The sequence below is a fragment of the Trachemys scripta genome, chromosome 21, assembly GCF_013100865.1.
Source record: "Trachemys scripta elegans isolate TJP31775 chromosome 21, CAS_Tse_1.0, whole genome shotgun sequence".
Classification (NCBI taxonomy): domain Eukaryota; kingdom Metazoa; phylum Chordata; order Testudines; family Emydidae; genus Trachemys; species Trachemys scripta.
In genome coordinates, this window is record NC_048318.1 from 17036148 (window position 1) to 17060681 (window position 24534).

Below are 24534 nucleotides of genomic sequence, written 5' to 3' on the forward strand. Positions count from 1 at the left end.
CTGACTTTTAAAGGTTAAATGTTTGAGCACAGAGAGACTGGAGCCCTTTTACACATTCACAGGTGAGGCTCTTCGAGGAATGCAATGCAGCTCAGCTTTATGGCAATGTGGCTCTGGGCTAGCCCTATACTACGTTTAACTACTAACCTACCCTAAAGGAACGAGAATAGAAAAAAATCAAGCTGATCAGTAACTAGCCATCGGGAAAGCAGGTGTGTGTCTACTCACAGAGCTGCAGACAAGGAGATCCAACGCACAGCCATTTTCAGAGAGAACTTGGTTTTATTTTAAATGGAATCAGAAATTCTCCTGAAAGATTAGCTTTTCTGTTGAGCCTAGAACACGCTCCAGTCCAGCAGCCCACGTATTGATGTCCAGTAAGTGGACATGTACCCAAGGCGGTTCTCACAGACAATGAAGACAAATTCAGGATTATTAATAGTACTTACCAGAGGACCCGCAAAATTCTCTTGCCTTAAGGAGAAATGGTAAAAGGTTCCAGATTCCTAGGGCCTGGTGTGTTTTCAGACTTTCCACCTTACAAGAGTTACTAAAAACCTGCCCTCACTAATATTTTAGTCATGTATTGACAGCAGTCTATGATATGCAAGGTTAGATATATGGGAGCTGAAATTCTCCAAAAGAAAATTGATTTAGAAGTTCTCAGGAATTCAGAAATCAATACAGCTTACATGTTAGATATTAGTGCTCAACCCATACAGCTACTTGATGGGTAGAAATGTCCTTTATCTGAAGATAGAAACAAAATAAATGAATTCAGCCAGCTGGTATTGACGCTCAACTGTTCCAAAGACACTCAGAGCAGGAAGCCGCTCGGACAGTGCCTGCGAACGAACAGTTTTAGAAACCTCAGTGCAAACAAATCTGGCCTTACCTGTGGACATAAAAAATGGAATGCGAAATTTCCCACTAAGCACCCTTGCCCGCAGATTCTGCAGAGTACTCCCATCGAAGGGCAGAGCACCACAGACCAGCACATACAGGACCACACCAAGACTCTGTGTTCAAAACAAAGATTTGACACACATTAGCAACGTCAAAGGGGACATGAGAGGCTCGGCAGCCTGGGGGGAACAGCAGCAAGTGTAGCTTTTGGAAGAATGCAAACACAATTAGGATACTGTCATCGTTTAGCAGCCCCAAACTGATCCTAGCTCAACCTCCCAAAGACATCTGTTCAAATGATAAGCCTGAGACAGGCCTGCTCTTAGGCCTCAAAAACAAAGGCTGCAACAACCCTAAAATCCCAGCCCTTCATCACCACAACGGGAGACTCTGGGTAACTATCATCCCCAGTGTAAATCCACTTGGTTCAATAGAGTTACACAGTTTGTTAAATTCAGTTGTGGCTCTGTGGCAACTGTACAACCACCTAGAACACGCAGAGCTTAACTGATGCCGTGCTGCTCGTCCACCCTCTGGGCCCCTTCTTAAAGCGCACAGATGATCCGGCCAGGAAAACGGAGGGATGGCAGGAACTGCACAGCCACCCCATGGCAACAAACCTCCTGCCCAGTTTCGAACCAGGCCTGTAAGGCTGCAGAGCTGTTACCAAACAGCTGACGCCTGTAAGGGCGACGGTTTCCAACTACTGATTGCTGTGGGGTGGGAAGGCAGCTGCTAGCATTCTTCATTGCGCCCCTTTAAATGCTCTGTTCTGAGGGATATGATCTTTATTTGCTACAAATAACTACACCAGGTCAAACCAGGTACCAGTGAGACGTTGGCTATTCTGCTTAAGGGATTCTAACTCTTAAGAGCAAATCAAAATGTACATATATTTCTAGACAACTCCTACAATATTAAGTCCAGTGCCTTATAACAAGAAGTATGCAATTTAATAGCTGGAATAAAAAGTTACATTTCTTTGAACAACATTATTCCCACAAATGGGGCCTTCCTACAAGAAGTGAATTCAATGCTTTGGAAGCAAAGCCACATGTAAAGAGCAGGGATATGAGATCAAAGCAAATACAGATATGTTCACTGCATACCCAAATGTCAACCTTCGGCCCATCATATTCCTTCCCTTCAAAGAGCTCGGGGGCCGCGTAGGGGGGACTCCCACACCAGGTTTTAAGCAGCTGGCCAGGTGTGAAGATGTTACTGAACCCAAAATCTGAAAGAACAATGAGAGAATCGATTAAACGAGGAGTACATGACCCATTCCAACTACTGTAAGCATCAGATGGTGTTTGTGTAAGCAAACTGCTGAGAGATACAGTCCAGTGAAGTCATGTGCAATCCCACAATGGCTGATTGCCACTTGGACCCAAGACAGGGAAAAAGAGCTGCAGATGATCTGTGCTGAACCCAACCAGCAAATTTGCAGCTTCTAATAGGGGGTATAGGGCACAAACTAACAATAGAGGCAGAATGCTGACAATAGCATATATTTGCCACATAAAATATACACCCCATCTACTTAACCTCCTTAAAAATGCCAGGAACCTAGCACCATTAGGACTGTGTCAGAATCTGCAAATACAGCCACCTCGCTTATTATATACACAGTTCTTACAAGAGGTGTTTTTCTTCCATTTATCAGACACGTATCTGCTCTTGCAGAAGAGACATGTTCTAGCAATTAGACTTAGCATTAGGATTTCAATTTACATTCAAAAGACTCTACATGAAGATTTTACATCAGTTTCTGGCCTCCATCCTTCCAGCTGTCAGTTTCAAAAATCTCACTCTCATGATCAGAGCAGGTGTTACAGCTAGAGCTGTTGAAACCAAGATAAGCTGAAGATATAAAGCAAAGAAAATGGGAAAACTGGGTTTTTCATTTGCCAGAAAGTGCTTTATTCTTTTCTGGCAACCTGAAAGCCCCAGTTATAGGGCACATCTTCACTGGCAACGTTAAAGTGCTGGCCGCAGCCAGGACTGGCTCCAGGGTTTTTGCCGCCCCAAGCGGCGGGAAAAAAAAGCCGCCGTGATTGCAGTTGTGATCGGCGGCACTCCAGCGGCAGCTCCACTGCGCCGCTTTCTTCTTCAGTGAGAATTCGGCGGCTGGTGCTTTCCTCCGAGAGGGACCCGCCACCGAACAGCCCGACGTGTCGCCCCTTCCTCTTGGCCGCCCCAAGCACCTGCTTTCTGCACTGGTGCCTGGAGCCGGCCCTGGCCGCAGCAGTGCTTTCATATGGCTTGTGTAGTCACAGCACAGCGCTGGGAGAGAGCTCTCCCGGCACTATAAAAAAAAAAGCCACCTCCATGAGGGGCGTAGCTCCCAGTGCTGGTGCACTGTCTACACTGGCACTTCACAGCGCTGAAACTTGCAGCACTCGGGGGGTGGGGTTCACACCCCTGAGTGAGAAAGATGCAGCGCTGTAAAGTGCCAGTGTAGACAAGACCATAGAGGACAGCTCTGCAAACTGATCCAGCGAACAGTAAACCCTGAGACTGAAGTTAAGAGAAAAGTCTTGGTAACCAAACAGCAAGATGTGGCCAGCCAGCCAATCATTCAAACAGCATTTGTGCTCTGCGGGTGATGACAGCATTCCACACGGATTGCTTTGCCGCCTCCAGTGTACCGTCCAAATCCCAAAGGTGGTTTTTGCGTGTGTCTGCACATGTGTGGAGAAAGGGGTGGAATTTGGGAGACAAAGGTCTGCATCTCACACATACAACACTGTTTCAGCTCAATGGATATTAAGGGTTCCCCTCCCGCATTGCATCAGCAGAAAGAGCTTTGCCCAGAACATGGTATCATTAACCGTTTCTTCCCTTTTTCTCTCTCCGGTCAAGGAAAAGAAAACAAAATAGCATGATGCTGTTTACATGCCACATAAACAGCAACACCTTACAAGCGGAATTCTATCAAAGATTATTTGCAAATTGCTTTGCCTTTGGATGTTTATGCTGATAATGCCCCAGTATGAGCACGAATGACGTTAATGCACACCGACCAGGGCCCACGTCAGTAACACACTGTTTTCATAGTATTTGCATGAGAAGCAAATCTTCATATAGGGCTTCTGAGAGAGATGGTGTAAAAGCAGGGAAGCCAGTGAGGAAATAACCGGTCTCACAAATTCGACGTAAATAAAAAAAGCAGGGCATCAAGGTGCAGGAGAGAGTACAGCTGGTAAAAATAGAAATGTCTTATGATGAATTTAGTAAGATTAACTTTGACCCCGTAACTGCAATGCATGGGGGATAACATTAACTTCTTTGGCCAAAGCACCAATGAAACACAGGCTCCAAGCTTTGTACTTCAAGCAGAATTAGTCTCAACCTAGCACTTTGCTAGGTTAAAATCTGCTCTCCAACAGTCCGCTAGAAATATGGAGAAATGGAAAAGAAACTGGCCTTTGGTATTTATGGAGGTGGCAAGGTGTATTCAAGATGCAGAGATACCAAGAGATGAGCTCAGTCCTTTACACTGTGAAGATTTTTTTCCCCTACTTTCATTTTGCAAAACTGTCACGAACATTTCCCCACCCCAGCACATAATCTACTTACCCATGCTTAAAAATCGTGATTGATAATGAAAAAAAAAAAAAGTTTTATTTTACTTGTTCATCAAAAAAGTTACTCCCCGGGGGCAAGCAGAATTATGCAGGTCTGGCTTATAACACTGAAAGCGCTGGCATCTGGATAGACACACACAACTGCCGAGCGTATCAGACAAGACCTCCATATTTCAAAGAGGGAACTATGAGAAGAACCAACAATGGCAAGCAGCCATCTTAGGGATTCCCATAGCTCCTATCGCCAGAGTATCTCAACACTGCACAAGACGCCTATTTAACTTTGATGGTAACATGTTATTCCATACCCTCCAACCCAGTGCCAACCTTCCTCCCCATCCCCATCCCAATCCACATGTTTCCGCTTCTCCAGCGATCTTTGCCTTTTTCCGTGCTGACCCTTATTTGGAAAGCTCTCTCCAGGATGTGCTCCATGAGACTACCACCCTCTTCTCTTTCAAATACCTACAATGACATCTACAAAAATATTAGCCAGCTAACTGATGGGGGCTGGTCATGGTAGGGGAGAGCTGACGATAGTTTAAACAAACTTAAAAAGAAAAAATACGTTCACTTTATCCTCATCCCACCCTTCAGTAAACTGCTCGTCATCTTACAGAGAATAAAAACACCAGGGCTGTATTTCTATTAACGGAGGGGGCCCGGCACATTGTGGTTGCTACTGTAGTACATCACACCACGTGAACGGGACAGTTCAAGACCAAAAACTACTTCAAAAATCAGCCAACAGATTAATATAATAAACTCAAATTAATTTCAAACCCACCACTTGCAACTCCTTGGGTTTTGCACAATGTTGGGAACCAAATAAATTACTCTGGCTTGGCAAATACAACAACATTCAGCCTAAGGGGGCTGATTCACAGAAACAGCACACAGCTTGGAGTTTCTCTAGTCCACCTCTGCAAACCTTTGAAATGTGCTCTCATGCTTACAGTGGGACGCTTGGCAAGTCACTGAATTCCAACTGCCAGGCAAGCACTAAAGCCTACAAAAGTAGGCTGCACCTTTAACAACAAACCATGTGCAATCAAGCTTAAACGTAAGTTTTTCCTCAAATGAACTGGCATGTGCTGCAACTTCGGTAGCTAGTTGACATGGTTTGGTTTTTTATCCCTAACATTCTGCAGGAAGGCAATGTGTTCCAAAGAGCTTTAGAGCATTCTTGGGAACCATTATCATTATTAATAGTGAGCTCTTTGCAGCTTGAGAATCAGGGGGAGGAGGGCAGAGAGGAGAAAGGATGATACACAGAGGAAATGAAAGAACAAGACAGGCAACAAAACCACAGCTCCTGTCTCAAAGTGTTAAAGGCAGAACTTAAACAAGCTCCTCCCACCCAATTGTTAACACGAGCAAGTCTATAATCTTAACCACAAGCTGCAGCAAACCTCAATGGCAAGTAACCAGAACTACAACCAAGTCCAAGCTGAGATTTTTTTGGGAAACCATCCTGGCTGGGATTGTCCAAATGGCCTTGGGAACTCAGCTCTGACCCCTGTGGGTCCTCTGACAATCTGAGCCTAGTTGCATAACATGCACATTGCTATGTGGCACATACAGGCTATTGGCAAGTCTAAAAGACTCAGGCCACGTATGCGAGTGACAGGTGGGTGCAGAACTCAATGACGTGGAAAAGCTCAGACACAAACAATAGGTATGAACATCTCAGAGAATCAGCTGTTTCAGTACTCCACCCAGTACTGATAGCAGATTTTAAATGCCTGCACCTCTCTGCTCACAGTCCATTTTTAATACATTTTCCCCCCAAAGACATCTTAAATCCAAGCATCTCATTTGACAGATGAAGCACTTGTTGAATAACTTAAGTCTGGTAGGACGTTTAGGTGGCTTTAAATAGCTTTGGTCCTAGCTGAACACCGAACCAGTTATTGTAGAAATAATGATCCTAACTGTCACTTCTACCAAGGATATAGTCCCAGGCATATATGTAACTGGGGCTAAAACAACACAAATGCCTCCTTGCTTCAACAGCATGATCAGAAAGCTCATGGTTGCTAGCCTTCGCTGCTACTCTTGAACCAAAATTATCCGTACAGCACACAGAAGAAATGTCTCCGGACTCTGGAATCAGACATGTAGGTAAGGCAGCCAGCAGATCCTAAGAGCACTGGTGTTCATTTTGCATTGTGGCTGGGCTTCGGTGGGGAAAATAACTCACTTTGAAGAACTTCCTCTTTGCACAGCATTTCAGACTTCACAGTGATTCATGCCTTTCAGCTCTACAGGGAGCTAGAATCAGATGGCTCTCTTTGATATGAAGTCCTGCTGAACGGCTGGAAATAGTTTTCCAGAACCCACCTGTGCTTAATGAACTGAGGTCAAATGTGGGGAGGAAACAGACTTCTTAAAGCTGTGTGGCGCAAGGAGGGAATATCTGTGTGTGAGAGGATTTTAAAAGCAAAACTCTGCTTTTTAAACAAACATACTTACAGTCTATGAGCACTGTCACAGACTGAGGGAAAATACCGGTTTGCCTACAGATCCACCTACCAGAGCGCAACCAGGATGTTGTCCACAAACAGAAGAAATGGGAAAACCCCTACAGAGCACTCTTACCACTGGTCAGGACTGAATGTAGCCACAGCAGCTGGGAGAAGGGGTCTTAGGAAAGCCATTTTTATTATCTGAATCAGCTAGAAGTTGTTAACTAACCCAATGGCTGGCACTGCAGTGGAAGCCCTGCCATAGGCTAGGAGGGGGAACTCCGAGATGGACTAGCTGTGGTATATTCTAGCTCTGTTTCCATAGAGCACTAGAACCAGAAGGGGACAGAACATCTGTACAGTAACTGGCTTTTGCCTTCAGAAGGTGGAAGAGGTTGAGGAGCATTCTTGTTAAGCGATGGTCTTACAGATGATATCCTCTTCTGAAAGTGGCTTCCAGGATGGCCCTGGTGTTTACCGAGTGTCGCAACCCCTGGGTGAACTTTCTGACTGTAAGCAAAGAGAAGCACATTGCCAAAAACTTCTGACTCTCACCCTTTGAGCAGATACGCTGGAGAAAAACCCTCCACGGGAAGAAGCAAGCTAGGCAGCAAGGCAGAAACATTTGCAGGCGTAAGAAAGTGCTTTCTGTTCACCTGCAAGTGAGAATAGCAGCACTGCCAACTTCCAGTCATTGTTACTGCATTTTACTTAAAGGCAGTTACTTAACAGTATTGCACTTACCAATATTCAACCATAAAAAGAACACAAAGCCACATACAAAAGCCCACTACAGAATCAAAGTACTGGAAGCTACCTCGAGAGGTCATCTAGTCCAGTCCCCTGCATTCATGGCAGGACTAAGTATTATCAGACCATCCCTGTCAGGTGTTTGTCTAACCTGTTCTTAAAAATCACCAAGGATGGAGATTCCACAACCTCCCTAGGCAATTTATTCCAGTGCTTAACCACCCTGACAGTTAGGAAGTTTTTCCTAATGTCCAATCTCAACTTCCCTTGCTGCAATTTAAGCCCATTGCTTCTTGTCCTATCTTCAGAAGTTAAGAACAATAATTTTTCCTCCCTCCTCCTTGTAACACCCTTTAATATACTTGAAAACTGTTATCCTGTCCCCTCTCAGTCTTCTCTTTTCCAGACTAAACAAATCCACTTTTTTCAATCTTCCCTCATTAATCATTTTTGTTGCTCTTCTCTGGACTTTCTCCAATTTGTCCACATCTTTCCTCAAATGTGGCACCCAGAACTGGACACAATACCCCAGTTGAGCTCTAATCAGCGCTGCGTAGAGCGGAAGAATTACTTCTATTGTCTTGCTTACAACACTCCTGCTAATACATCCCAGAATGATGTTCGTTTTTTTGCAACAGTATTACACTGTTGACTCGTATTAACTTGTGGTCCACTACGATCCCCAGATCCCTTTCCGCAGTACTCCTTCCTAGGCAGTCATTTCCCATTTTGTATTCGTGCAACTGATTGTTCCTTCCTAAGTGGAGCACTTTGCATTTGTCCTTATTGAATTTCATCCTATTTACTTCAGACCATTTCTCCAGTTTGTCCAGATCATTTTGAATTATAATCCTTATCCTCCAAAGCACTTGCAACCCCTCCCAGCTTGGTAGCGTCCACAAACTTTATAAGTGTACTCTCTATGCCATTGATGAAGATATTGAACAGAACTGGACCCAGAACTGATTCCCACGGGACCCCACTCATTATGCCCTTCCAGCTTGACTGTGAATGACTGATAACTACTCTTTGGGAACGGTTTTCCAACCGGTTATGCACCCACCTTATAGTAGCTCCATTTAAGTTGCATTTCCCTAGTTTGTTTATGAGAAGGTCATGCGAGACAGTATCAAAAGCTTTACTAAAGCCAAGATATACCATATCTACCACTTCCCCCTATCCACAAGGTTTGTTACCTTGTCAAAGAAAGCGATCTGGTTGGTTTGACAAGATTTGTTCTTGACAAATCCATGCTGACGGTTACTTATCACCTTATTATCTTCTAGATGTTTGCAAATTGATTGCTTAATTATTTGTTCCATTATCTTTCTGGGTATATTCTGCTTATAGAGCAATAGGAGCTCACTGGGAAGTTCACACTGGCAGGAATTGGGGAGTTTTCCATTACCCTCCAATGGGTGATTTGCAAGTTCCTGTAAAACTGCAGAAGCTGGAGAGCGCTTTGCACATAATGCCAAAGATCAGACATAATGCACTTCGACAATACTAACCATCTCACAGCATGCTACTTCCCACAGAGCTACACATGCAGTGCAAAACGGAACTACACAAAACATCACCCCTTTGCTTCCTTTTTCTCTTGTATACTTCGAGAGGCAGTGTAGCCTGGTACTCAGAACAGGGGACTGGGCAACAGGATTTCTAGATTCTATTTCCAGCTCTGCCAGTGACGCTGTGTCCCTGGATAGGTCACTTCACCTTTCTGTGCCTCGGTCCCACTCTGTGAAATGAATGAAGAATACCACATGGGGGCTTGTGAAGCCCTTTGAAACACTCAGTTGAGGGGAGCTATAGAAGTAATATCACCTGCCTCACAGGGAAGAGGTTTTTAATTTAGAGATTGTTAAAGGGCTTGGCAGTAAGGTTCTGCTTATCTTTCATCCTGTCTGTACAGTTCTATGTATTTCTCAAGTATTCATTCTGGGGGGTACTGCAAGAAAAAAAAATCAGCTGCTACCACTTTTTGTTCTTGACATAACAGAATCACCGGTGTCAAATTATAATTGATGGGATCTAGGGACAAAACTAAATACTTGGAAAATCCTGTACTGTAAATCAACTTTTCCAGGCTGTTCTTCAATCACTACCAAGTCTCCCTGCCAAGTAAAACAACACTACCACATGGGTGGGAACTATCTTCTAGAGACCATTCTGGGAGCAGAGATTGGGAAGGAGAATAGTTTCCAGCTTCCTTAGGTTTAAAAAAAAAAAAAAAGTTTCCACAATTTTCAAACATTCACATAACTTGTCAGCATGTTCATATGGACATTTCTTCAGGGAATCCAGCCGCATTTCAGATTCTGCCAAAGTTATTTCTGAAGAGATTTTTTTTTTTTTTAAATTGTACATGCAGGAATTTTTCCCACTCATCATAAAAGAGAAAGCCTAAAATTATTTGTAAGTGTATTTGCATACGGCAGACATAAGAATATACATTAATCATAAATAAGGCTATGATTTTGTCACGCATTTTTAGTTAATTTCGTGGCAGAGGTGCAGGGGGACCCTCTAGTCATGGGAAGGCCGCCACCCAGAGGAGTGTTGGAACATGAGCCCAGCCCTTCAGCAGCACCTCTGGCCCTGCTCCAAGCATTGTGACCTATGCAGGTTTGGGCTGTTCACCTTTCCATCTCCATCAACCTGCCACTCGCATGCCACTGTCTGCTCTAAGAATATCTTAATTCTAAATAGTGATAAGCAAAAAGACTAGGAACAACATATTTGTAAAGAAAGTTAAATTCCTCTGCCAGACTTGTGACCAAAATACTGCGATTTAAACCTAGAAAATGTACATCTCGAGATGATGGCTCACTAAAAAAAGTTCCTAAACTTGGTAAATCAGGTCAGTATTAAAATTGCTCCCAGACTGAGTAGTTCTGTGCCAAGTCACAGCCCGAAGCAAGTTTCAGTCAAGTTATAAATCCTTCTAAAAGGGGTTCTATAATTAAAATGCTGACAAACCTTTCACTATTTCAGCTCTGCCAGGTACTACAATATGGATATTCACCTAACCATTGAAAAGGAAAATGCACACACACATTATAGAGGGGAAAAATAAATACACAGGGAGGCAGAGAAAGGAATCATTCACATCGGACATCAATCATATGTGCCACCACCGGAGCAGCTGTTAGCATTACACTCCAGCCACTGGGCTAGGAGAGAAAGATGAATCTGAGGCGCTCTCCATGGATGCCTATTTATCAGGACAGCATGGAGCTCTTTCCACAGCTTTGGCATTTGCTGGGATCCATGCATCAATGGAATTAAATGGATTGCTATTTGCCATCCCAAAGGGAAAACCTGTATGGTGAGGTGGCCAAATGGATACAAGACCTGCCTTTGTTTTGAGCAGACATTCCCCATTCATATGTATCTAAGTGACATTAAGGACTAGCTGGTGTATTCTGATCTAAGCCCAGAGAGTTTAGATGGTAGACTGACGACAGCCTCTCTGGCAGCATAAAAAAAAAAAAAAAGCAGCGATCGTGATTTGCGGTGGCAATTCAGCAGAAGGTCCTTCGATCCGAGCGGGAGTGAGGGACCGTCCGCCGAATTGCCGCCGAATAGCTGGACCTGCCGCCCCTCTCCGGAGTGGCCGCCTCAAACACCTGCTTGCCAGGCTGGTGCCTGGAGCCGGCCCTGTGTTGAGCTGGACAGATCAGACACATTTTCATACTGGGAAGCAACACAGACACGAAGGTCTGTGCGACAACAGTTTAGTGAGTGCCTGTAACGTGGGCTTGACTAGAAGGCACGCTAGCTGAAAAATATCCACCCATTCCACCAGGACTTACTGACGCATGCCAGAACAACAGAGGCTCCTATCATTGTGCAAAGAGCCCGTTGCTGAAAACGTGTACGTGGCCTTGTTGGATCGTCTTCAGCTTTCCGCTCCGTTCTTGATATACTGCTAAGTGAGACGCTACTGTGGTGATTTTCTCTCTTCAACACGAAGAGAACGGAATTGATCAAAATCTCTTTACTTTCTCTCAGCCTCTCTACCACTAAACTTTGTCGTCTTTATTTTTCCACACTCCCTACCTCTCGTTCACCCTGCCCCACTTCTGAGAAACCCTAAACTGAGAACAGGACTCAGCCTCTAGTTGTGTCTCGCACATTGGAAAGCGATTGGAACACCATAGCTTTTGTAACACCAATACTGCCTGCAGAGTAAAAGCCCAGTCTTTAGCACCATGAAGGGGGATATAAATCAACACTCTATAATTTATCAGAGCAGTAGCCGTGTTTGTCTGTATGCATAAAAACAACGAGGAGTCTGGTGGAGATTAATCTGTTAGTCTTTAAGGTGCCACCGGACTCCTCATTACTCTATGATTTGTCATTTGCTGGCTTTGGGCCACACAGAAATTTTAAGTTTCCTTTAACTGAACTGTGCTTCCTTCTTTCTGAATAGCATAAACAGCGAGTGCCTCCATTTATCAACTTCTAACAGCGGTTGCCTTCCTCCCCCTCCGCTAGCTCCCAGCTCACCTGCTATTTTGATGTTAAGGTTAGCATCCAGCAGCAGATTCTCTGCCTTCAAGTCTCTGTGAACTATGTGACAACAGTGACAAAAGTGGACAGCAGCTACAATCTGCTTGAACTTTCTCCGAGCTTCTTTCTCAGCCATCCGTCCATGGGCTACCAGGTGATCTGTAGGGGACCAAGAATAGAACAAATGGTTATTGGCACAGGAAAGACAGGCAGGAAATGGGCATCTGGGGTACTGCTAACAAGAAATGTAGAGGGATAAAAAATAAAACGAGCAGTATTTCACCAGGACATAATCTCCCTCCATTAAGAAGTACAAGCTTCAGTCCAATTAATGCTTAGGTTACTGGAGAGTGCTAAAAACTCACTGAGAATAGAAGGGCATTTTTCAGTTACAAGGGGCACGTTTTCATGGGGACAGACGATACTCAGAACTAAAGACTAACTCCTGCACTTTCACACACAAATTCATCAGAGGAGGAAAGGAAGAAACTACCCAGCAAGGGGTTGGGCCTACTCTGGGATCCTCCTGACTCAACGGGTGCAAAATTGGGAGTTATGTTAGGGCTAATAAATGGTGTCACTATGACAATTACTCATGCTGTCTGCAAGCCAAGAGAAGTGTCATAAGGCTGGAGGCTGGTCTGCATTTAGAGAATAACTACACTCAGCTGTACAAGTAAAGATACATTTTGGAGGTATTAAACCTTCTGTGCAAGGCTCAATCCAATCTCTATTAGAAACCAAGATACCATCTCACGTGTGTGTGGGGTAGACTGGCAGACTATCCCACATCTCCCTACAGAACCACCTGGTGCTGGCCAGCATCATAGATTCATAGATCCATAGATTCTAGGACATCAGAAACAGGATCCTAAACTGCATGGCCCTTAGGAACTGCCAGAGTGGATCAGACCCATGTTCCCAGGGCTTTGGAGTGGAGCCTGGAGCTGGAGCGCGGAGCAGCTCCGGGGCAGTGGAGCTGCAGGTTTTTGCCTGGAGCTGGATAGGAGCCGGACCACAGCTCCAAAGCCCTGCATGTTCCTACAATATAAATGCTCCTATTTTATCAACAGGATTCTAGTGACTAAACCCTATAACACAGAGGAAGACTAGGAGTACAACTCTCTAATGTATGCCCAGATGTATTTCATTTTTGCAACACTTCCTGAAGTGAGGAACATTTTAAAATGTACATCCAGGAATTTGCCACCCTGTGCCTTTATGCTTGCTCAAATTTCTAGGTGTTTGCTGTTTTAATAAGTGACATTCATGTTTTTATATATCTGCACAAGTGTCATGAAGTGAGACATTCTGCATAATTAATTCATCATTGCAAAAGTCAGGTAAATACTGCTCCTGGAGAAAGTCTGGGTACTTAGATATTTTGTTGGAATATTACCTTAATTTTTTTTTAAAAAGCATTTCATTTCAATGCAACATCTGCTGAAGCTGGGCTTGTTGTTGGAAATGTCCTGTCCAAGTACTGACCCAATTTGACCCTACTTTGCTGATAAGATCAGAATGGGAGGTGGCATGACTGCAAACCAAGATAAATTAATACACTTTACATTTAAACACCTTTACAAGGATAAAGCTTTAAAAAGACAGGATTCATCCCAAGAGGAATTGTGTCAAACTACTTGGCTTTCAGTTTTGGAGAGAGAATTTCAACCGGCAGAAATACAAACCCAAATCCACAGCCCTAGCCAAGTACCCTGATGCGTCTCTGCAAGTGTGCACAAGGGCAGGAAAGGTGGACAACGAGATAGGGAAAGCAGCTAGATTATTGTAGGCAACTGAGACTGTCAAGGGGAAGCATCTCTCAAGAGCCTCAGAGAGATTTCCTTGAGGCTGTGCCAAGCAAAGTAGCATTCAAAAATCTACCTCTCCTATTTTATTACAGCAGAGGTTCTCAGTCTGTGACCCATGGATCATTCAATGTCCACAGAGCACTTGGGGACAGTCTGAACAACTGACAGGTTCAACTATAGTGGCTCCACCTCCTTGCTTCTATCTTCTACTACAGGCATTCCATGCTCATCTAGGTAATTGAGGAGACAGAGAGGAAACAAGAGCCAGAGACTCCATCAGAATTATTAGAAAAAACAATGCAGTTTCCTCATATTTCTTTGCTTTGTAAGGAACCACCCTAGGTGTTGCATGATTTGCAAATGGGGTAGGAGGTGTTTCCCACAAGGGGACCACACTGAAAAAGCATGAGGATTCCTGGTTGAAGGCACACTAGAGCGCACACTATCCAAATATCCCAATATTTACAAATTGTCTTGTTTCCCTTACAAATGGGAAGAGCAACTTCATACACAACCCTATCCCATTATCCTCACTTGGGCCCATTCTCTATCTACAATAGCATGCATCAGGAACAACTACACAATAGTGCATTTGTTTCATGTGTTTCAGAGAGCCTCATCCGATTTAAAAAGCTGGAAGATCGCTACTGCTTGAGATCTGAAAAAGCTACTGTAAATACAGTTCATGGCACCTACTGACTTTCTTGTTCAAAGCAATAAGAAAAAAAGTTAAGGACACACCCTTATTACCCTTCATATCCTCCAGGTTAGCTACACAGCACTTTGTACCATAGCGGGGCTAAAAATCAAGCTATGGAACAGATTAACCAAGCACCAAACAAAACGCATAGGTACTTTTTCTTCTTACTCCTGTCTCTATATACTTCAGAGAACATATAACTGTTAACACCTAGACTCCTTGAGAAGGAGTTCAGAAAGAAAGTGTGATAGGCTACTGGAATGCTCTCCAACCCCCCACTCCCATGAAGAAGGATGCCAGAATCACACAATCTTTGAAAGCAGACAGAAATCAATGACCCCTTGTAATGATGCTTTATGAATGTACACTGCAAAGAAATGTAACAAATGAAAACTTGACGTCACATCCTCCCACATTTTGAGAGGCCATTTATTTTAAGTGAACTGTTGATCTGACCTCAAAAGGCCCCCAAATCCAAGGCCTGATTGCTTCAATATATTTTACCTCATAAACTGCATTAATTAGAGAGCTTGAAAGAGAAGTCCGTTCTGGAGAATAAATACAAACCACTTCTGAAGGTTTCCCATCAGGTGGCTGCTTTGCCAAACCACCCATTAATTAAAATACCAGAGACATAATTGTCTTGCAATAAATACTAATTACAAAGATACATCAAAGCACTTCTACTTGCTTCTGATGAAGAGTAATTCATTTCTTTGGGGGCTGATTTCTAATGCAGTTGGATAGAGTCTGATTAATTTCCCCCAAAAAACTTGCCATTTAAGTTTAATTTATTCCTACAGCCATGTACGTAGTAAGCACATCTGCAGCGAGTCTTGGAAGGGGATACATCCCCTATTATGATGTGACCCTTCAAACATTTCCTGCCAAGTGCAATGCCTATTACCACAAGTAGTCCCAACAGAGCCCATTAAGCACTATGCTTTACCATAGGTTCTTTACTCATGTGAGTTGTCGCATTGACAAATGGAGCATGGTTCAGTGTAAACACTCCCATAGATTTCAACAGGCTATGGAGCATGTCCCAAGCAAATCAAATCACTCTGGTGCTTCAGTCTTTGCAGGATTGGGAACATCATTTGCAAATGTAGTAAACACACCTGATAATGCAAAATTCCAGATTCTGGTTGCTCAACACTGAAAATCCACATGTGCATTTTAAAAGGGTTCTTAAGTGTCGGTACTGAAGGCAAGAAATCAAACTAATTATTCAATAAGGAATATTTCTGGAAGGTTCCCATGAGCATATTATGCTCTATCCAGATTCAAATACCAATGAGGATGAAAACATGCAAGAATAGAAACTGTACTTTGGTCATTGTTAAAACCACATTTCACAACCTAGAAAGCAATTGCCATTTCAGGACTTCCGTTTGTACAGATTTCAGCTCTTCTAATCAGGTTCTAAGAAATTTAATCAATCTTAACTATGTCAACCAGATATCACCACTTACAAACAGACTGGAGGGATGACATGACTTGTAATTTAAGACCACAGTTTGTTTAACACAAACAGATTTTGGGACGGAGTTTGGGATTGCATAAGAGACAATCTCCTGTCACCCCACACTCAGGTCAGCTTCTGCTATGACAACTGCCACTTTTACCATTTGTTTTTCAGCTTCCTTAGGCATCATTTCTCAGAACTCTACCCTAACATTCAGATTTACACAAACATTTTGGTTTAATAAACACTTCAGAGTTTGATTCTTAAATGAAACTCTCCCAGACCTGTCTGCACACATAGCACTGTCTCCTCTTTCAGCACGTACGGCTTCATTAGACTGCAAAAATTCCTTTAAACTTAGATGTGAAATTTCACTTCCATGAAGAAAGCCAGAGTGGAGGCCCGTCCCTGAGCTTTGCACGTAGGCACCACACTTGCAAAATGCTGACATTTCTGTACAGGCTCTAGAAGGATAAAAACAATGAAGCTACAGAATACTTCACATACCACTGAAGGCAACTGTATTCTGAAATTAACCATTACCAGCTTAGTCTGCAGAACATCTCTTGTGCAAGGCAAGTCACACTTGGCCTAAATGTTGAACTGGAGGCCTAGCCACCTTAGTCCCACATGCATCAAATCCAGAAGCACAGGCTCTTGTAGCTGAATCCTAGACATTCAGTGTTATCCTCAAGTGTTGTCTTCTGACCTGAAAGCCGTGTGTGACTCCACTTCAGGTTCTTTTCTAAAAGGATCAGTCACTGCTCTCCATAGAGCTAATATCAAGAGATCAATCCTGCTCCTGCTGACTTAAACAGAAACAGGATCAGGCCCAAAGGGAAAAGGCATAAGGCACAGGCTGGGAATTCAGTAGATTCCATTCCTGGTTCAACAATACACTCCTTGTGCATGACCTAGGCAAGTAGCTTCCCTATCTGTAAAATGAGGATAATACTGATCTATCACACGGAAGACATGTGACACTTTAATAAAGTCTGCAGGGTACTTCGAGACCCTGTGATAAAAAGGTCTTAGAGCCTGACATTCTAGCCAACCCCCTTTCAGTGACTGGCACATCAGGAGTGTCATCTTACATTTCTATAATGGTAGCACCTAAAGCTCAGGGTTCACTTGTGCTGGATGATGTACATTTAGAGAGAGAGAGAGAGAGTCTCTGCCCCAATCAATAGGCAATCTCAACAGACCAGATAGACACAGGGCAGGAGCAGAGGCACAGAGATCAAGTGACTCACACAAGGTCACACAGCAGTTCGGTGCCAGGGACACAAACAGAACCCAAGCCTCCTCACTCCCTGCCCAGTATCCTGCCCATTGATCATACTGCCTCAGAGTTTTCCCTTAAAAGTACAAAACACCACTACACGGACTCATCAGTGTGTCACTTTTATTTGTGGCACGTATTACTGTTACATCAGCTAAAATACCTTTCAATTAAGATTAGGGGTGGAAATACTCTCCCTCTCCACTCCCCCCCACCACCCCTGTTTGCTTACTCTATGCATTGACAGCAATTTGTGTAGTCAGTTTCATCCTTTCTCCTGCATAGCCAGTCCATTTCCTGTTTTGTGGTTGGTCTGAGAGAGAACCTTTCTGAAGTGTGATTGCAAACATCCCAGCCCCTGGCAGGGAGACTCAGGAACAGGTGGGATCTGAGATTAACTCACCCATTCAAACCAAATTGATTCCAAGTGGATAGTATGCATTTAAACACCTGAACATCTTTATTATTATTTTGAAACATGAATGCCTTGCCCTTCCAACTTGCACTGGCTCTCACGGACCTCTTGTTGCATTTCTAGAGCAAAAGGCTGGGAATGTTTTTAACTGAGCCAGTTTAGATAGTTTTCAGAGTTGCAGCCGTGTTAGTTTGTATCCGTAAAAAGAACAGGAGTATTTGTGGCACCTTAGAGACTAACACATTTATTTATTTATAGTAAGGAGATATAGATACATATAGAACATGAAAAGGTGGAAGTAGCCATATCAACTCTAAGAGGCTAATTAATTAAGAGCCACAAGTACTCTGTTCTTTTTAGTTTAGATAGTAGGTGTGTGAGACTTCATGCAACACAGGAATCCGGTAGTTCTGACCACCACGTTCTTTTACAAGAACTGCAGGTCTAGCAGCACTCAAGCACAGATTTCAGAGTAGCAGCCGTGTTAGTCTGTATCCACAAAAAGAACAGGAGTACTTGTGGCACCTTAGAGACTAACAAATTTATTAGAGCATAAGCTTTCATGGACTACAGCCCACTTCTTCGGATGCATATAGAGTGAAACCATATATTGAGGAGATATATATACACACACACACACACACACACACACACACACACACACACACACACAGCATGATCAGGTGGGAGTTGTCTTACCAACTCTAAGAGGCCAATTAAGTAAGAGAAAAAAGCTTTTAAAGTGATAATCAAGATAGCCCAGTACAGACAGTTTGATAAGAAGTGTGAGAATACTTGCAAGGGGAGGTAGATTCAATGTTTGTAATGGCTCAGTCATTCCCAGTCCTTATTCAATCCTGAGTTGATTGTATCTAGTTTGCATATCAATTCCAGCCCCGCAGTCTCTCGTTGGAGTCTGTTTTTGAAGTTTTTCTGTTGTAAGATAGCCACCCGCAGGTCTGTCATTGAATGGCCAGACAGGTTAAAGTGTTCTCTCACTGGTTTTTGAGTATTATGATTCCTGATGTCAGATTTGTGTCCATTAATTCTTTTGCGGAGAGACTGTCCGGTTTGGCCAATGTACATGGCAGAGGGGCATTGCTGGCACATGATGGCATATATCACATTGGTAGATGTGCAGGTGAACGAGCCCCTGATGGTATGGCTGATGTGATTAGGTCCTATGATGATGTCACTTGAATAGATATGTGGACAGAGTTGGCATCGGGCTTTGTTACAAGGATTGGTTCCTGGGTTAGTGGTTTTGTTCAGTGATGTGTGGTTGCTGGTGAGTATTTGCTTTAGGTTGGGGGGTTGTCTGTAAGCGAGGTCAGGTCTGTCTCCCAAGATCTGTGAGAGTAAAGGATCATCTTTCAGGATAGGTTGTAGATCTCTGATGATGCGCTGGAGAGGTTTAGTTGGGGGCTGAAGGTGACAGCTAGTGGTGTTCTGTTATCAAGCACAGAGATTCCCTCAGAATGGCGAGCCTTTGGCAATGTGCCACACACAGCTACAGCTACGTACCACGCCTCAATAGCTCCCTTCTTCCGGACGCTCCTTCTGCACCTTGGTTCCCTTGAGTAAAAGACAGGTTCCCTTTCCTGCCCTTTTGCTTTTGAGGGCACTTCACAATCTGGCAGGAAGGGGACTGGGTTTTCTGCATTTTTACAGCCAGCACACTCACTCTAAGATCTTCTGCCTTTGTGACCGATACAAGAGACACCCTCTTGATTGCGCTACGAGAGCTGCTAACTCAGGTGTATGCAAGTTCCTTCCATTTCCCAGAACATTCCACTGACTTTCAATCAATAGGCAAGAAAATGCTGCGTTGATATTTTTAGCTTAACTGCAGCAGTGAGTATCTTGGATTATCGGCACTAAAGAGGTGAACCACGTTAGGATGATTTTCTGTACAGCAGAACACGTGCTAAGTGAATTATATTCATGTGTAAAATTATATTGTCAAGCAGTGCTTGTTAGAGTAACTGTCATCGGTTACGGTGCCCCCCAATGGGATTTTACAAGGCAGACTGAATAATTCTATATGAGTGTAATGAGTCCGATGGAGGGGCATTCTGAATCAGAGCAAAAAAGAGAAGCAGAGGCAATCTAGATGCCAAATTATGTTTTATCTGAAATCCACTGGGGTACAGTACAAATCAACGAAGTGGGGAATAGTCACCAGTAAATCAGAGTGAATTGGTTTAGCAGGAACTACTATTTAGTGGATCATAAACTACTGTAAATTATTGCTGTTATCTCCTATCATCTTAATCCAACTCACTTTGTAGGTACAAATTTGTATTTATGAAATAACAGATTTTTGAATGAGAAGATACAATGCATTAGAATATAACCCCCCGAGTTATATGCTCCCTATTCAATTTCTCAGTTTTCAGCCTCTGTAAGCCCAGAGTTTGGAGGACAAACTCTTAGGCTGTTTAGTTATAGCTTGGGCAATCATCTGGTGCAATTTTTATTTACTGTTGAGAGTTCCAGCTTAAATAAAGACATGTATGCTTTGATACAATGTGTTCGCTTCTTGACTCCACATTTATACTTCGCTCTTTTCTGTCTTATAGTCCCCTCTCTGACAAATTTCTCTATTCCTGTCACTTCACCTTGCATGCCTTACGACACCATCTGGGCGTTTTGTTTTACAGTCCTTACAGTTTTCTTACTTCTGCTACAGCTCACTTCCTCCTTATTTCTTCTCCGTTTCTCTTTCATTACAGTTTATCTTTTATTATAGCTTATTTCCTTCACATTTCATTCTTGCTTTATCTTTCTCACTGTTTTCGGTTTTTCTAATAATTTCTTAGATAACTGAAGAGTCTCCAAGTATTTGTTGTTCTTGTTTAACTGCACTGTTCTTCCTTTAAGTTTTCCCCTTTTCCCCTTATAGCACTGTCTTCTCTCCTTCTAGGTACTGTCCCTACTATTCCTACTATCTGTCTTTCCTGTCCCTCCTGAACTGAACTTTCTCCCTTTCAGCTCTGTTCCTGGCATTCCAGGGACACAATTCGGCCCCGCTGTCCCTATCCTCTGGCTCTCCACTTCCTGCATCCCTTCTTTTCCGATGCCAGTAGCTGCCTCACTGGCTACTGGCCTCTCTCCCCCAACTCTAGGCAGCCTTCCTCCGGACTCCACCAGCTGTTTCCACTACTGTGCTGCCTGTCTGCAGCTGCGTTGGGCTGGGGGGCAGGAAGGCACTCTCCCCCCTACTCTCTGCCATGGATTTTTTCTTTTCCCCCAAAAAACAGCCCCAGGCTCAAGCTCACCCCGCTTCACTGCCCAGAAATCCTTGGAGTTGTCTAGGCCGACCTTGACCCCACCCAGAGCAGCTGTTTTGGGCTCCCTTTTTAAAAAAAAGGAAAACCAATTTGAGGCTGTTTCTGAGCAGTCAACTTGTGCTGCTCCCATTGTGTGTTTGGCCCAACAGCCTCCAGTACAGGTGGGGCACTCACTAGCACTTGTGAGCTTTTGGAAGATGCTCGGAATCCTTCTGGGACAGCCTGGGTCGCAGTTGTGTGTGCCAACAGCAGGCTTATTCCATGGAGGGAGCAGCTTGCATCACTCAACAGCTACCTCTGGATGGGTTGACAGGCACAGACAGGCTCTCACAGAATCCTAGAATATCAGGGTGGGAAGGGACCTCACGAGGTCATCTAGTCCAACCCCCTGCTCAAAGCAGGACCAATCCCCAGGCAGATTTTTTCCCCAGTTCCCTAAATGGCCCTACTCACAACCCTGGGTTTAGTAGGCCAATGCTCAAACCACTGAGCTATCCCTCCCCCCTCCCGAACGGTCAGTGGTTCACCCAGGAGAACTGTAGCATACACGTTACTGCCCTCCCCATATACAGCAGCTCTCTCCCCCCGTGGCTGTCGGTCCCTTATCCATTGCGCTCTCTCCCCCAGGCTAAATGAGCGTCCTTCCCCTGGCCAGGGTATCTCTGCATTCCAGTGCTTATTAGATAATAACCCATGCGCCTTCAATCACTGCACTAGAGTTTCCATTTTTTCACTAATTCCATATTTTTTTCCAATCTCATTCATTTCCTACATGATTTATCAACGCACAGTATCCAACTTGTCATAATGACCAATTAGAAACAAAATGTCCTCAGATAGATGTAGCTAATTCCAGCCATGTGATCACTCTGAAGGAGTGTAATAATCTGGATTAAAAAAAAAACCTTTCAGGAAAACAAATCAGTTGCAAAAATGTTTTTCATAAAAAACGTAGAAGAATAAATATCAGTCACTGAGATAAATCCGCAAGCTAATAACTGGAAAATCAGATAGTCCCTAGGTATTCCGCCATATTATCCACCTATCTTACGTCAACGAATAAGATGACAATGGATAAGGGCACTGGACCCAGAGCGCTTGGGTTTTAGCCCTGGTTCTGCCGATGACATGCTGAGACACCTGGGAAAGTCACTTCTGTGTGCCTCAGTTTCTCTATTTGTAGAGTAGGGATAATGATACTTCCCCAGCTATAGAAAGTGCTGTGGAGATCTACGGATGACAACCCCTATATAAGAGCTAGGTATTAATAATAAATATTTGAAGAAAAATAATCTTGTGAGTTATTTTAAATTAATCTCTTAATTTAATTTTTGTAACTGAGGGTTGAAGAGTATTTGTTGTTGTTGTTAATATTAATGAGTAAATAACAAACAGAAACATGTGTTTAGCCTATTTTCTGTTTGACCTCTCAGATAAAGGAATGCTGTCAAGACAGGTGGAACAAAAACGTGACCTACCTTTAAGAGGTACATGTATTTGTTCACACTGTCAAACTGCCAGCTTGTGTGCATACGGAACATGTACGGGGCACAGAACACAATGATGTGCTCTGCAGTGCTTTGACCCTACAGCACACCACAATCAGCTCTCCATCATTCCCGCTCACTGTTGTGCCTGGCCGCTTTCATTCTTGAAATGAACGATCACATCAATCGCAGCTGAGTCAAAGACCTCGTTTACATGTAGGCCATTTGGAGGGCTTCTGAGCACACACTGAGCCTGTCTAATGAAAGCTCAAGTAGACAAGTACAGCAGCTCTGGCTGGAGCTAGCCAGGACTACAGTTCAGAAGAGCTAACAAGGGACAAAAACAGCTAAGCTTTGAATTTTAACATTCTTGAATACTGATGCCCTTCACAGCCACACCCATTTACAGACATTATCATCCCTTTTCCAGTTCAAGAATTGAATCCTATGCTCACTTTGTGTAAAATGTTACATTTTGAAAAACTTCTGAAAATTTATTTAAACACTTCAAAAATCACTTCAAGTCACATTACATACAGAAAAGCCTACAGACAGTATGCAGAAATGTATAATGCAATACCTCACACATAATACAACGGAAATGATCCTTATACATGAGCAATGTTTCTCTTTCTTGACATTTTCTGAACACAGAACATTATGGTTGCACTTTCCCCCCCTTATTTGGGGGTTCAGTGCAGTGGTTTCACTTTAAAACTTAGCGTGTACGGCCACACATACTCACAGAGCATTAAACAAGCAGCCAAAACTCTCACAACACAGACATGTAGCACAGAGGGGATCTCCCTGGTGTTCCATAACAGTAGATAATGGGATTCTTGCTGAGGCTGTTCCACCAATGCACCCTGTACCAAGCTGTGATTTTTGCCATGTTATGTGCATGGAAAAATATTCTACTCATACAGCTGTAGGAAGGGAAGCATAGCTCTTGAGATGATGATAGGTGCAAGCATGCAGCCTATTCCAAGCCTGCTTACCCACCTATTTTGGCTGGATTACCAACGGAAATTAAAAGTCACTTTAAATACTGAATATGTTAAACGTTTCCCCTTCTCCAAAAACACCTTAGGCTTTTTACAGTAGCTGCACTGTAAACGAACAGCAGGGAGTTATCACTACAGCTGTTGTGAGAAGGAAGATTCCTCCAAAGACGTTCACAGTAAATCCAGTGACTCCAAAAATGGTAGATACTTGAATGAAGGGAAACCTGGTAAGCAAATTTTACCTACAAAAAGATCCGTCGTACACCTTCTGATTTCCAACCTTAGAATGACCCAAAGCACAGAGCATAAATGGATTTGAAGGCAGCCTGCAGTACACTTAGACTACTTCTCTTGACAAAATGAAGATGCGAGATTCTCTTCAGTGTTGTACATGCTAATGATTGCAAGGAAAGATTATTTTCCAAATGGGCTTCTGTTTGGTTCCCTCCCCACCTCCAATAAACTGCTTCCCATGTTAGAACAAAATGTCTCACTGACTACTCAGGAAACTGTGCTGGGATTCTGGCTTCACTCTCTGAGATATAACGTTGGGAGTTAATGGACCTTGTGTGAAGTTTGAAAACGGTCAGAACCTACTAGAGAGAGGTAGACATTGTCATTTACCTTCTAGTACATAACTGATAACTAGATGTATCTGCTCACAGCCACAACTGAAGCTATAGTATGGGGCAATGTACTGTAAATTAGCAATTCTAATTATCTGAATTTACTACAGCATAAAATATCTTAGAAAACAATTAGATTTTTGCTTTCTATTAATGTACAGGGCTATTTTTGTAGCCAACAAAACTCTTCCAAGTCTGCATATGAGCTTGCTAGTACAT

The 24534-nt window shown here is 43.4% G+C and overlaps 1 protein-coding gene across 6 annotated transcripts in view; it reads right to left on the bottom strand.

The window, feature by feature from the left end:
• Positions 1-24534, bottom strand: part of SIK3 (SIK family kinase 3) — a gene marked incomplete at its 5' end in the record, with an annotated part of 146374 nt that overhangs the window by 37096 nt on the left and 84744 nt on the right. For all 6 annotated transcript variants that reach the window (XM_034754709.1, XM_034754707.1, XM_034754705.1 and 3 more), the window contains 3 exon segments: positions 896-1019; positions 2016-2140; positions 12227-12388. In XM_034754709.1, coding sequence (XP_034610600.1) covers positions 896-1019; positions 2016-2140; positions 12227-12388 — 411 coding nt within the window.